Raw genomic sequence first — 14003 nt, 5'->3', positions numbered from 1 at the left:
GGGGTTCCCGGAGCCGCCCGGTGCCTCCCGAACGTGGGGCGACGTAGGCGTCTTTAATGCACGCTTTCTAGACCTTTCTTTGCTGAGTTGCGGCCAACAGCAGCTCTTTCATAGCAATTTCAAGTTTAGGCCCGTTTCCAGCAGGCCCTAAAACTGCGGAATTCACCAGAGACATACATAAAGCCTAACAGTTAGACACCATTTTTCAGCTACGATGAGGGAGACAATGCCCCAAGCTGGGGTGCGTGTGCTGGATCAGTTTTAAACAAAAAAGAAACGAATGCAATGGACTTTCTGAGTTTCATTCCTGCTCTTGAGCCATGTTCTCCCCCGGTCACAGGGATTCCTGTGCACAGCCCAGTATCACAGCTGCTCCATTACAAGGAAATGCATTTTTAACCACGTGGCTGTATGAGCGGCACTGCTTCGGGAACATGTAGCACAATGTCACCTGTGCCTCCAGCATCTGTTTTACATCATCTATTGTACCCAAAATAATAAGTTCCATGAGTAAATAACTCAGTTTTCAGTTGTTTCAGAGAATAGTCTAAGATGCAATAAACAAAGAGAAACGGACATTTCTTTAAGCGACTTCCTGTTTGTCAGCCCATCTATAGTCTTTTCCTTGTTTAAAAGCATGTTGAGGTGGCTGAAGGTTGAGCCATTTATCTCAGCATGAGGAACTGCAAGGGGGAAAGATGAGTTCCTTTGGACTTTATTTTGTCTTTAAAATGTACAGCGTCAGCATGACTTACAAAATAATTGAGCAACTAAAGGTGAGGCACTATCTTGCCTTGCAGAGCTAAGGAAGAGCAGGCTTGCTGTTGACAGAGTGTGTTGATTGGAAGCATGTTGGCAACCAAGCTGTCCCGTCCTCTCCTGAATCTCCCTGTAAAAACCCTGACTTTCAAGAATCCAGGGAACAAGTCCAGGTAAGTAACTCGGTAGAGAAGAAAAGCGAGATCTTGAGTAAAGCACACATCAGGGGTGTACTTGATTTCAGTGGGGCAGTTTATTTACAGAGTCAGAATGGCTGAGGTTGGGAGGACCCTCTGGAGGTCATAGGGTCAACCTTCCTGCTCAAGAAGAGGAAGGAGCTGCTTGCCCAGGACCACATCCAGGTTGCTTTTGAAAGTCTCCAAGGATGGATATTCCACAACCTTTTGGGGTATTCCTGAACATCAGCAACTAGGCTTTGGTGCAGTGCAAGGAACCATCACATGTTTCTGTAACTTTAATAAAGAGATAATCATGTAAAATGGGAAAGTTGATGAAAATTTTAGTGAGAAAGAAAGATAGGTTGAATAACAAAGCTACTTTTTTTTCGGAACATAAATAGGCAGAAAATTATTTAATTCTAATTCCTAACTCTGAAAAAAACAAAAACAAAAGCAAATCTTTGTATCCATCTGTGATGAGAACCCTGCTAGTCCAAACCCAGAGCAAACAGTACTTTCACTGGCTTTAGAACAGGGTTCCCACACAACAGTGTGCATGCCACTGATTGTAGAGTGGTCCGCTAAGCAAGAATTTACACCTTCAGTGTTATTCCACTGCTGTTGATAATGGCATCACACTATCAAGGTTGGCTCTTGAGACAGAGTTGTAAAGAGCAAAGATAGCTAATCTGTTAGAGATTTCCTATACTGATCAGCAACAGACATCTGTTGTATCATATGACTGTAGATCAGCTCCCTTTCCACCTAGTTCAAAACTTCTGCTCTATTAGAATCTTTCTCTGGCCTTGTTTTCTGAAGATGCAGTCAGAGGCCAGCATCTGCAGATTGCAATTCAGTGTTGCATAGGTCATCCTGGGAGTGCCTGCGATGTCTGAGCAGAGATAATTGTGAGTGATTAAGCCAATTCAGCCTCGAAGAGGGGCTCTGTTGAAGGATAGATGTTATCAGGGGAACCAGAGAACAGCTGAAATACAGTATATCTGGAGGAAAGCAAGAAGGTAGCAGGCCATGGCAGTGCTCAAAGCAAACTGTGAAAAAGCTGATAGAGTCCAGAGAGGTGGCAGGCAAGGCCAGAGTTAGCCTGGTGCATTCTCTAAACCCAGCTTCACTGGATTACAGCAAGGCCTAAGATAAGATGCTACTGGTAACAAAGCTTTTCCAAACAGATTCTCCCCTGGAAGGCATTGTTGCTTTGCTCTGATCAGTATTTTTGAACACACTGTATATTCCTCAGAGTCAAACATACTGTGCAGAGTAGCTTTAGATCTGTGTGGTACATATTATGCAAAAACAAAGATGTTTTAACAGCTCCTAAGAGGGGATATGAGATCTAAAAGGATCTAGTGGGCACACACTGCAGGAGTATCATAGATGACAGAAGGGTGGAGCTGTGCGTAAAAACAGTGAGATAATTCCAAGCAAATCAGCATTAGGATGGACATCAGAGACAATGCCACAGTGGCATGCTTTCAGTAGACGAACGTATAACTTCCACTACCCCTGCTTTGTGCAACTCTGAATGAGAGCATCGTTGCTGTTGAAAATGAAAGCACTGTACTGCTCATTTTGCAGGTGGAGGCAATTCTGTGCATTCAGACCAGGAGTTATTTTAGAATTCTCATTTATATCCATATAGATCCAGCAGACAGAAATAGCATCAGAGTCTTGGGAGAAACAGGTGTTTCCTACTGTAGGAAACAGGTTCAGACTAAGGAGAGCTGTAGATGAGATTGTCTTCTCAGATGACAGTCCACATTATGTATAAGGGCAACACAATATTCTTTTTCATATGTATTTTTTCCATACATAGCACCAAGGTATGGACAGGATATTCCATGCTTGATTGTTCCATGTTGCTGTTTTTCTTTAACAGACCCGTGCAAAAGTTTTGCTTCCCTCTCTTGTCCTCATGTGGCAGCCGCTCTTATGCAAGTGAGGTTGATCAGGTGAGTATTATTGTAGTTTCCAAGATCTAGTTCTGCTGAGCTGAGTCTTTAAACTCTCTGGAGCCTGGTGACTAAATTCTTCTTTCCTATTTGCCAGAACGACTCTGAGCTAGACCTCTTCAACATACTCCACATTCTTTCCTAGCAGAGAGATTCCATTGACGTAACATGGTACATGCTACTAAGGATAGCAATAAACAATCAGACTGGTGGTTTTTTTCCTTCTATTTTTGGAACTTACTCAGCAGATGAAGTCTTCCACCTTAGAGTGGAGGGAATTTGCATGACAAATTCTTAATAAAGCACTCTTTCCAGAGTATAGTTGTATAAAGTGATGTAAATAAATTGGAGCGTCCTCACATCTCACTCTGGAGACTGACCCTCTTCTTTAATAGCTTTTTCCTTGAAGGCACTAACTTAACAGAAAAAAAGAAAAAAACAGTGCAGAACACCCTCTTTCCTTTTGCCTGGCACTGTAATGTGGCACAGAACTCAGCTCTATGACAGTACCAGAGCATGCACATCTTGTCTGGGACAGAGCCTCAAAGGATTTCATATATGGCCCTCGTGTTGTCAGGCTTCTAGTGCAACTCTCATCAGTCCTCTTGTATCTTGGGAAAAGCCAAGCTTCTAGTTTTAACGGAGATAAGCTGAATGAGTTGCAAACAGTCATTACCTAATCCCACCCACAGCAGCACCTTGCTGTGTACACACCTGGCGTTGCTAAAATGGTTGATACATGGTGCAGTTCTTAACACAGAACTTAACTGCTGCCTCTTTGTGAGATCAAGGTATTTGGAGAAGGAAAGAAGTGTACTACTTATTTTTCAAACCTGTAATTTAAATAGAAAAGACTAATCACTGATTGATCTTAATTTCAACTATACAAGCTCTGTGGTCCTACTTAGATTTTAAAATGCAGTGCTAGAGGGTTTACGTGCTGGAAGGAGAAAGATACACAAGCAGTCAGTAATATTAACCTGTTGTCATCTTCTTCTGTCAAACTATACTCCCCACACCCTGCAGGCTGCAAGATAGGGAAGAATGGATTCCTGCCTGCTCTGAAAAATATAAAACAGTTCCTACTGAAGCAAAAACATGTTTTGAAATGTGAAAATAAACCAGACAGTTTCCAAAATGGATATGAACTGCCAGAGAATGCTGGTTTACTCTGTCTCTTTGCCTTGAAAGCCTGTTGCCAGAAGTGCTGGGAGGACAGCGATCCTACCTCACTGGAGTGATTTTTGGTATGAAGCCTTAGTTTCCTGTCTTCAGGAGGCACTGGGTGGCAGTAGCTGGCAATGAACATAGAAAATGTGCCTAGAACAGGTTGCTCCTAGCCAAGGACACTATTTGTTCAGTGCTCACAAATCACTGTTTTTGATTACTCAGTTCTAGTGCACTGTTTTGTTCTGTTTTGCAGATTGGCAGCAGAGCTGTGCTTATAACAGGCTGTGACTCTGGGTTTGGATTTGCCTTGGCCAAGCACCTACATACTAAAGGCTTCATTATCTATGCTGGCTGCCTGCAAAAGGTAGGAAAACCAAAAGCTTTATTCTTCATCTGAAGCATATGAACAGACACACAGTAAAGTCTGTCTTTCATGTCCACAACATCTTGCCAAGGAGAGGGAGAGTTGTTGGTAGTGCAAAAGAAAAGACACATGTGCTTGAATTTCATAGAGTTACCTGGTCTAGACCATAACAAGAGCTCATTGGGCTTGGAAATGGTCCTATCTGAATTAGGACATCCTGGTCTTTTTCAAGTACAATTGACTCAAACCCCAGATCCGAGTTTATAGGCTTATCTGTAAGCGATTTGAGGATCGGTTTAGTTTGAACCTTTGGAGCTGCACTCAGTTTATACATTATTATGCAGAGTTTATTTTGATTAGTCATGACATCCAACAAACCACTAGTGTTTTATAGTTTGTGGTATGAGTATTTTCTTTCACATTCATGAGTACAACCATGCCACAGTGCACACTGAAGTCACTATGAAAGCAGTAGTTTCAGTAGTGGCAGGACTATATGAGGCAGAACCAGGACACACATGCTCAGCAATGCAGTCTTCAGTTTGCTCTTCAAGAGCAATCCAAGTTACCTGGTCATGAAGAATAAGTAAAGCTAAAGCTTGCTCTCAAGAGGCTTTCCTTCTTTTTCAGCTGCATTGTCATTTCCCAGCAGAAACAAGCTTACTTCTCAGGATATCCTGGGGTGAATAAGTTATTTTGATCCTAATCTTTTTAGTTCACTTATCACTGTGAATGTCTCCTAAATAGTTATATTATTTAAAGAGACTTTATCAGGTGCTTTTATAAGTATTATCAATATTCTTTCTGTTGTTAGTCTTGCCATTATCACAACATTTTGCTTAAATTATTACTTTCTACCACAGTTTGAAAAAATGTGTTTAGGTTGCTTTGTCTCTTGTGGCCTCAGCTTTGAGTTGAGGTTTTTTTTTTTTAAAAAAAAAAACTTTGGCTCCCTCTACGGGCTTCACAGAGGAACAGGATACCTGCTATGAACTACTACTTTTCTAAAGACAATGAGAAGAGAAAGAATAAAAGTTCTTCTTTGCAGATTTTTTCACCATGCTTTAACTAGAAATAAACATTGAAGAAGATAATACTGTAGACTTAGAACTACTGTTCAGAGTAATAGCCTGCCTATACATTGGCAGTAGCCAAAGACTTCAGAACCACAGGCTTACTTCCTTATTTCACTTCCTCAGTCTGAGCTGCCAGAAAAAACACAAGCACGTGTTTAACTGTTGCTGAAGCCTCCCTTTTATTTTGGTGTCTTCAGTATGCGTGCTGCTGAATGCATGTGTAATGCTATAGTGTGATGGAAAGTACAGCAATAGTCATGGAGTAGCACAATCCTAGGCTACAGCAAATTAGAGCAAGCCCAAAAAGAACAGCCTAGACACAGAAACAAAGGAAGAAAAACTACTTACCATTGGAAGACTTCCAGTAGGCAGGGATCTTCACTGAGGTGCCCTCACCTCCACTGCCAACCCTTAAATGAGGTCTGAGAAGGGGTGGATCCTGGCTCCACCACTTCCAGTCTCTCAGGTGCATTATGTGCACCTGAGCTCCCCTGGGTTGGCCCTGCCTTCCCACCAGGTGCTCAATCACTGTTTCATGCCATGACTTAGCATTTCCACTACAGCACGTTAGTGGAAAATATTGGCCTCTGACAATTTCAGCATAAGCTGGCATGAAGCAGCTTGCCAGAACTCTTTGATCAACATTTGTTTCCTCTCCAAGAATTAGCAAAAATCTTTATTGTATCCCTGTGTAATTGACTGTTGATTTTTTAGCTGGATTCACATACCATGTTGCAAAGTCTGTGTGACCATGGCAAGACTGGTAACAGCAGCTGTCATCAGAAAAATGCTATGAATGGCACAGTCAGCAAATTGGTGTACTATGTGTCTTCAGATAATATTCATTATGGGAAAAAAAAAAAAAAACAACAGGCTTTTAACCCTGCAGAACTAAACTCCAAGACACTGAGCTGATTTCTGTTTATGTCACAGGTTTCATTAGCAAAACTGTGAGCAGAACCACATGCTATAAAATCAGTGTTACTGTTGGTGGTGCTGATTGTAGGGGCAGAACAATGCTAGCATTTATTTTGGCTCTAGAGAGAAATAAAGGTGAAAATAAGAAGCATTGTGTTTTGCTGTAAACTGGATATATTTGACCTTGCCCTGACTGAGAGGAAATGAGTATGAAACTTCAGTGTTATTTTCACATGACTACTTGTCAGAGCACAGCTGCACATCAGGAACACACTCCATCTCAGGGCACTGTCACATCCCCAGGGTATGCACTCTCCTTGCAGATACCAAATATGTGCAGTGCTGACTCTTTGTTAGGAGCATTTCCTAGAGTGGGCAGATCCTGAGCACCCGATTATACTTTTTATTGAAGGAAATCTGAGGGGTTTTTAAAGTCATGACTAAGGGCAGCCCAAGGGTGCATCTGTGCTAACAGTGCTATTTCACTAGTTTCACTATTTTCACTAACAAATGTTAGTTTGAAAGTTATATTGATTCTTCATTGCCAAAAGACAGTGGATTCAATGAACAATCACACTGCAGCTGTCTTGTTTTTCCTCTTTGGTTAATAGCTGGAGAAGCCAGCTGACACAAGATGAAGAAGGTATTTTTCCATCAGTATCTGTTACCAGTGGACATGTGATGTTTGTCACTACTATCAGGAGTGCTGTGGGATCTCTGCTTGCTCTGCATTGTGTGCTCAGGTCTGTTGGGGCTTGCAGAGGGTGGACAGCCAGAGGTTGTGTGGTCAACCCAGCATGTGAGTTACTGGAGGGCTCAGAAGGAGTGCTCAGAGCCACATGCCACTTCAAGGATGCAGTGATAAAGATCCAAGCTGGAGCTGTGGGCTCCAGAGAGTGACCAGGGAAAGAGGAAGATGAGACAGTGATGCCAGAGCTGTGACCTCTTGCCATGGGGTCAGTGGGGCTGATCAGTTGGGGCTGATAGCAGAGATGCACTGGCCTCTTGGCATAGCGTGAGAAGGTCCTTCCACTGCTGCTTATGGGCCAGAGGGTTGAGTCCTGTGCCAGGAATGCATGACAGCATCACAGGGTACCTGAATGAAACACCACCCATTCCCTTCCTGAAGAACCAAGAGAAAGACCCTGTGTGCCTGGGTTAGTGTCCAGAGTTCAGCACTCAAGTCAGCATCCCATCCCAGGGTGTCCCTGTACAAGCACCTAGCTGCATGCGGGTGGGAGGCAGGAGGGATGTTGGCTTGCTGAGACAGCTCTGTGAGGGAGGAAGAAGATGCTGTGAAGCTCCCAGTAAAGCTTGTGAGGCCTCTGAGGCTGCTGTGGTTATGCAAGGAGAATTGAATGCTTAAGAACCAAGTTCACTGCTGCACATCTTTTGCCAGAATTTCTGACATGTTGAGCCATGTGCCTTTTCCACCTTGTGCTCTCATGGTTTTCTTCTCTGGGAGGTGATTTCGTAGACATGGGACAGGGGGAAGAAGCACACTGGCTTTGCTGTTGTCCATTGTCTCTTAGATATAGCTGCTGATTCTAAGGGGCTTGCATGCTTTTAACTCCCTCTTGGCATTCCACATGTGCCTTTGGTATGCTTTTCAGTGCTTTGCCATGCACACTGACTTGAGCACCAAAGTGGGTTTGAGTGAGCAAGAAACAGAACAAAACTCTATTTTCAGTCACCGTAAAACCAAACATTAAACTATGCATGGAACTTTTAGTGGCTCAATTCCGTATGCAGTATGCTTCCGTATGAAGTGAATGCAGTAAATGCCTTCTCTTAAAGAAAAGCACAAAACAGTATTAACGGTCTGCTTTGGAATAAGGGGGGGTGGAGAAGAATATGCAGGAGAGACCAGGCACTTAATTAATTCAGGATAGTGCGTGTGAGCACGGCAGATAAGCACAGCAGCAAGAGGGGCCAGGAGAAGGTGGTGTTGAAAGATAAGGTGGCACTGAGAGCAATCTATGGGCACCCTTGTGGCCTCATCTACACTTCTGCCTTGTAAAAGCTGAGGAATGAAGAGCACTCTGATGCTTACCTACTGATGCTAACAAAGTAAGCAGGGCTACCTGAAGGAATGAGAGCTCAGCTAGGAAAGCAATCATCAGATTGTTCTGTGGAACATGCTTCATGGCTAGCATGTTAGTGGGAAGTAAAAGCTTCTAGTGAGGGATGATTTTGAGGGACATGGGGCACTTCTTACAGTAAAGACAGAGGAGTTCCAAAAAGTGTTTATTTTCAGATCCAGATAATCAGTCTCCTGTACAAAAGTACCCCAGCATGGCCAGCTAGCTACAGTCCAGTAGCTCATAATCATGAAAGCAACTCAGGAATAGTTATGAACTCCTATTAATATTCTCTGTCTGTGTCCTTGTAGCACCATAGCAAAACTCGGTTGCAGGACCACTGAAGTAGCACACCTAGGGCATGGCAGCCCTGTTGCTTGCTCATGTGAAAGGTATCTGAGGGGTTGGCTGCAGTTGCATGGCTGGACTATGAGCAGATATATATGTGTAAGCTGGGGGGTCTATTGCTCTGAGATGAGGAAAAAAAGAGTGGGGATGGGAAGCGGGAGTGAGAAATAACTTGTGGAGAGAGAAGAGAGTAAGATGCTGGAGAAGACTCCTGGGGTATTACTAGCAGGCAGATTGGCCAGACGTTTGGTGACTGTACTCTGTAGGAGTCCATTGGAGGCAGCAGATATGTCTCCAGGCAGCAGGAGATGGGTGTACAGATCAGCTGAAGGGAGAGAGCAGTAGGCAGGCAGTCCCTCTTATAGGATTGTTGCTCCCGGAGCTGGCAGGCAGTGTGATTGAGAAACACATGCAGTGTATGTGTGCAGCCACTCACCAGCTGTTTTGTACCACACCACTGCCCCGCTATTTGTTGTGGATCATATGCAGGCAAAAGTGGCAGTGGTACCACGTTCACATTGCTGTGGTGGATCATAGCTTGATCTCAGGAACTTGTGCTGGGCAGGAGTTACGTTGCTGGGGCAGATCCAGCTCTGCCTGCTTCCCAGGGTCGAAGCAGTTGGTACCAGCTGACTCAGTGGCAGAGCTGATGGCCAGATGGCTCAGGGAATGGTGTTCTTCTGCAGAAACATCCCTGTTCGGCTCCTTTCTCTTTGAACTGCAGGACTGTCCTGATAATGCTGTCTGCCCTGCATACTCTCTTTTGCTTGATTTGATGGTTGGTGTGTGTTTAATCTTCTACGCAACTCTTTGGCCAAATTCAGACCAGCTCTTTCTTCCCCTCTAGAATAAGGGAGAGGGTGGCTCCAAGGAGCTGGACAACATGAACAGTGACCGAATGAGAACTGTGCAGCTCAACGTCTGTGACAGCAAAGAGGTGGACCGAGCAGTGGAGCATGTGAATAGCAGCCTGGAGGACCCAGAGAAAGGTGCGTGCATTCAGCGGGCTGTAAGGTCGTACGCAGATAAGTGACAAGAGCTCCCTCAGCTGGGCTCTGAGAGCATTTTCAGGGCATGCTTCAGGAGCTGTGCTTGTGATTGGAGGGCAAAAAGCTTTGAGGAGCAGCAGCGTGGAGCAAATGATCTTTTTAAATGTGCCGTATCAGAATGCAGCTTCCCACTTGCACCATAAGACGACATCTCCAGAAAACAAAAGAAAAAAACCACTCTGCTTTTTCTCAACCAGCTGCTATAGGGGACATTAGCAGAAATTGGGGTGCTGTTTCAAGACCCTGGGATTAACGCTTTATTCTTGTGACCTGAGATTTCTTGTGACTCCCATTATGGCATAAATCCTGGCCAATGTTCAAAAATTGGCAAAGGAAGCAGAGAGGTTATTCAAAGGATTTCTCATGAAGCTGGCTATTGTTAATGCTATTGTAGATGTTACCATGAATGTCAAGGTTCAAGGGGTAGCTGCACCTGTCTTTCACTCTGATGAGCAAATTTTGCTCCAGTAGTTGAAAATCCCAGTTGCTTATGCATTCCTGAAACCATTCCACCCTTTGTCAAGCTACATTTTCCTCAATACTTTCTGACTGATCCTGATCGTGGTTTTATTTGCTCAGAAGACTTAAGTCTCATTCTTTTCTGTCTGGCTTCATCATTACAGGTCATAAGTGCTCTGTTAAATGGTTCAATAATCTGTTAGCAAAGGTTTTCCCAAGCTGATCTCATTTGTCTCAGAGAGGAGAAGATTTATGTTTGATTTGTCTTCTAGGGCTCTGGGGGCTGGTTAACAATGCTGGCATCTCCACGTTTGGGGAGGTAGAGTTCACCAGCATGGACACCTACATGGAAGTAGCTGAAGTGAATCTGTGGGGGACCGTGCGAACCACCAAGGCTTTCCTCCCACTTATCCGGAGGTCAAAGGGTGAGTGATCTCCTTCTGACTTGCATTCTGTGAAATGGATCTCTCCTTTGCCCCATGTCTTGCTTGGACACCTGGGCTATATGTGGCCCAGGGAGCATTTCTTCCATCATGGGAATGTGGCTGTCTTTGTGGTCAAACCTCTTTTTAGTGCAACTCAGCATAGAGCACTGACAGTGCTGTGGTGTGCAGCCTCTGATTAGGCTCCAACATCCGCAGCCTCCTAGCACTCTCCACTACCAAAATGGGTGGCTTCTGGTGAGGAGAGGGTGCCCAGCTCTATTTCTGAAGCCACAATTCAGCTGTCATGTAGGAAAAGAAGCATTGGACTTACAGTGCTTTTCCCAGTTGTGGTACAGGAGCAATAACTTTTGGAGGCAGGCAGTATAAGGCACCATTGAGCTCCTGAATATTGTGCCTTAGCCTTGCAAATAACCAAGCTTAGTCTTGGTGACAGAGGTTTGCTTTGATGCTGCTTCCTCTTGTCTGAGCTCAGTTCTGATTGCTGCTGAGCAATCCTATTTCCCACTATGCAGGTTCTGTCCAGCCTCTTCTGTGTTCCCCATAGCTCTGTGCTTTCTGCATCGCCATGTGCGTATGCCCGCATGTAAAGGGAGCACCCCGCAGTGGGCTTGTTTTCCTGCCTGAAGGCAGCTATATAGGACAGCAGTGCTCAGACACAGCTCAGACAGAGCTCAGCAGCAGGTCTGTCAGGCAGCTCTTAGCGATATGCAGAGTGAACTGGATGCACTTTCATGAATCCGGTGGGTGGTGTATGTCAGGGATCTGCTCTACACTTGTCAGCTCAGCTGTGCTTTCCCTGGCCTCTGCCTAGGTCGTGTAGTGAACATCAGTAGCATGATGGGTCGGATGGGCAGTCCTGCCCGGTCACCATACTGCATCACCAAGTTTGGTGTGGAAGCCTTCTCCGACTGCCTGCGGTACGAAATGCAGCCCCAGGGGGTGATGGTCAGCATCGTGGAGCCTGGCAACTTCATAGCTGCCACCAACCTGTACAGCCCCGAGCGAATCAAAGCCATAGCCGATAAAATGTGGGACGAGCTCCCCGAGATCGTGCGCAAAGACTATGGCAGAAAGTACTTTGATGAGCAGGTCAGCAAGATGGAGACGTACTGCAACAGCGGCTCGACAGACACCTCACCTGTCATTGAAAGCGTCGCCCACGCGCTCACCTCCACGGCCCCCTACACTCGCTACCACCCCATGGATTACTACTGGTGGCTGCGCATGCAGATCATGACCCACATGCCTGCAGCCATTTCAGATCGGCTCTATGTCTATTGAGGCCTGACACTCTCAGGCTACCCCGGGGGGAGCATTTTGTTTTAAGGAGAGCATTGTACACAATTCCCATTTTTTAAATTTTTCTAACCTCATTTCAGAGTACTGTAGCTCTAAAGGGTTCATTTGAACATCTGACATAACCTAAAGGGCAATAACTTGCAAGGGGTGCTTCGTAGGCAGGAATGTATTATGTTCGCAGGGACATTGTTTCTTTGCTATTTATTTCATGTGATCTTTTTATTTTCACCTCAAATCCTGAGATAAAATCATTATTTAAATTGCAATTGCTCTGAAATGGTATCAAAATAATTTCTTCTGTTGATCATCCACAATCTTCAGAATTCCTGCTTAAGACGCAGCCTTCACACCGTATAGCAGAGGCACTCCATGCTGTAGTGGCAAACCACTGCCTCCTGATGACTGTGAGTGTCCAACAGGCTTTTTCAGGCCTGATCACAGTAGCCCAAAGCAAAGCAGAGGCTTCTTTAATTTGGGGATCAGAACTCAAAACACAGTGTTGCAACCAAGCAACTGACCATTTCCCTTTTTCTCTTAGAATTATACCAATAATTACTAGAGAAAGGAACCAGACTGCTTTTTTTTGCGTGCTTTCTTGCCAAGGAGGGAGTTCAGTGATTGAGGGACTCAGTCTGGCAGGCCTCACCCACAGGAGTTTCTTAATCATACAAGCATTCCCATGAGCGTGAGAAGCTTTAGTGGCAGGACTGCAGTCATCAGGATTGGCCCATTGTAACATTTCTCTTCTCTTCAACAGTAGTTGAACATCAACTCCAGACTTCATTTGGAGTAGAGTTTCACTCCACCTCCTGTAATTCGAGAGGGTCACCGTTGATCAGAGGGAAGCAGAGAGGGTTATGGTAGCATCAGTGAACGCCATTTTTGCCAGAGACCTCAGTGTGTTACAGCAAAGTATTTGTGCAGCACCTTGCACAGAAAGGCCTTAACCCTCTTCAGGGTCTGTAGGCACCACCGCAGTGCAAGTGCTGGTCATAAGAACTTCCATTGAAGGATTCACCAAGCTTAAGTACCTCTAACAGGATATAAATCTAACAAAACGTCCATAACATAAGAAAACTTTTAGAGCAGTTTCATTTCCGTGATGGTTATGTTTACATATCTGTGAAACATTTGTTTTGTACTGAAAGGAAAGGATAGGAGAAAGAAAAAGCCACAAAAGAGCCTTTCACGGGGAAGTGTTGAAAGAGTTAATTTGTTTAAGCTCAAAAGGCAAAAAACAAAGTAATTATAATAACTGGTGTTAGCAAGTTGAAGAGAAGGGATCTTGTGTGCTCTAGTGACATACCATGACATGATTGAACTCCTTTGGCTTAATAAACGTGTACATGGATGGTAACAAAATTCTCAGGCTCCCTCTCTATTTTTTGATCTTTAAAGCGAAAAGCTTATGTACTTCAGTTCTTTTGTTTGTTTGTTTAATTTGGACATCTGTTGTTACACATGCACAATTCATTCAGAGGCTTATTTGCAGCCTGGAGTCTTACACATCCACGTTTGTGCAAGGTTTCAGTACGAGTACCAGACGTCTCCCCCTGCTTCTCATGACAAATATGTCTAACCCCTGGACTCCATATGTTCACAGCTCCTAAGCCTGCATCTGTACCAGGCTCCCACGGATTACAAAGGATTATTATGGATTATTCCCACGGAGTGGGAAGAGACACTGAGCTATGAAGAGGGGAGGAGGGGGACGGCAGTGATTCAGCAGGGCAGCGTGCAGCAGGACCCCGGCAAACCTAAAATGAAACCCTGGGTGTGACAAGCCAGCTTCCAGGCCTTTGTGATCCCCCGAGTCCTGAAGTGACGTGGATGTGGTAGCTGCGTCTGGTGCCACAGGGAGGAGCATTGCCACATTTTCCAATACGTG

General features: G+C 44.6%; 1 protein-coding gene across 1 annotated transcript; it reads left to right on the top strand.

Annotated features, from left to right (window-relative positions):
• Positions 1-775: 775 nt before the first annotated feature.
• On the top strand, positions 776-13477 carry BDH1 (3-hydroxybutyrate dehydrogenase 1). The gene is made up of 6 exons (XM_003209100.4): positions 776-932; positions 2833-2905; positions 4329-4439; positions 9710-9851; positions 10643-10795; positions 11628-13477. The coding sequence occupies exons 1-6, from the start codon at positions 850-852 to the stop codon at positions 12095-12097; spliced, it is 1032 nt and encodes a 343-aa protein (XP_003209148.1). The 5' UTR covers positions 776-849; the 3' UTR covers positions 12098-13477.
• The last annotated feature ends 526 nt before the right edge of the window (positions 13478-14003 follow it).

Source organism: Meleagris gallopavo, chromosome 11 (assembly GCF_000146605.3).
Source record: "Meleagris gallopavo isolate NT-WF06-2002-E0010 breed Aviagen turkey brand Nicholas breeding stock chromosome 11, Turkey_5.1, whole genome shotgun sequence".
NCBI classification, from domain to species: domain Eukaryota; kingdom Metazoa; phylum Chordata; class Aves; order Galliformes; family Phasianidae; genus Meleagris; species Meleagris gallopavo.
This window is presented reverse-complemented; position numbering and strand designations above follow the sequence as displayed.

Coding starts and splice junctions, on each gene's coding strand:
- BDH1 (XM_003209100.4), top strand. CDS start 850: ATGTTGGCAACCAAGCTGTCCCGTCCTCTCCTGAATCTCCCTGTAAAA. Junction 4,440..9,709: donor ATGCTGGCTGCCTGCAAAAG/GTAGGAAAACCA, acceptor CTTCCCCTCTAG/AATAAGGGAGAGGGTGGCTC. Junction 9,852..10,642: donor CCTGGAGGACCCAGAGAAAG/GTGCGTGCATTC, acceptor TTTGTCTTCTAG/GGCTCTGGGGGCTGGTTAAC.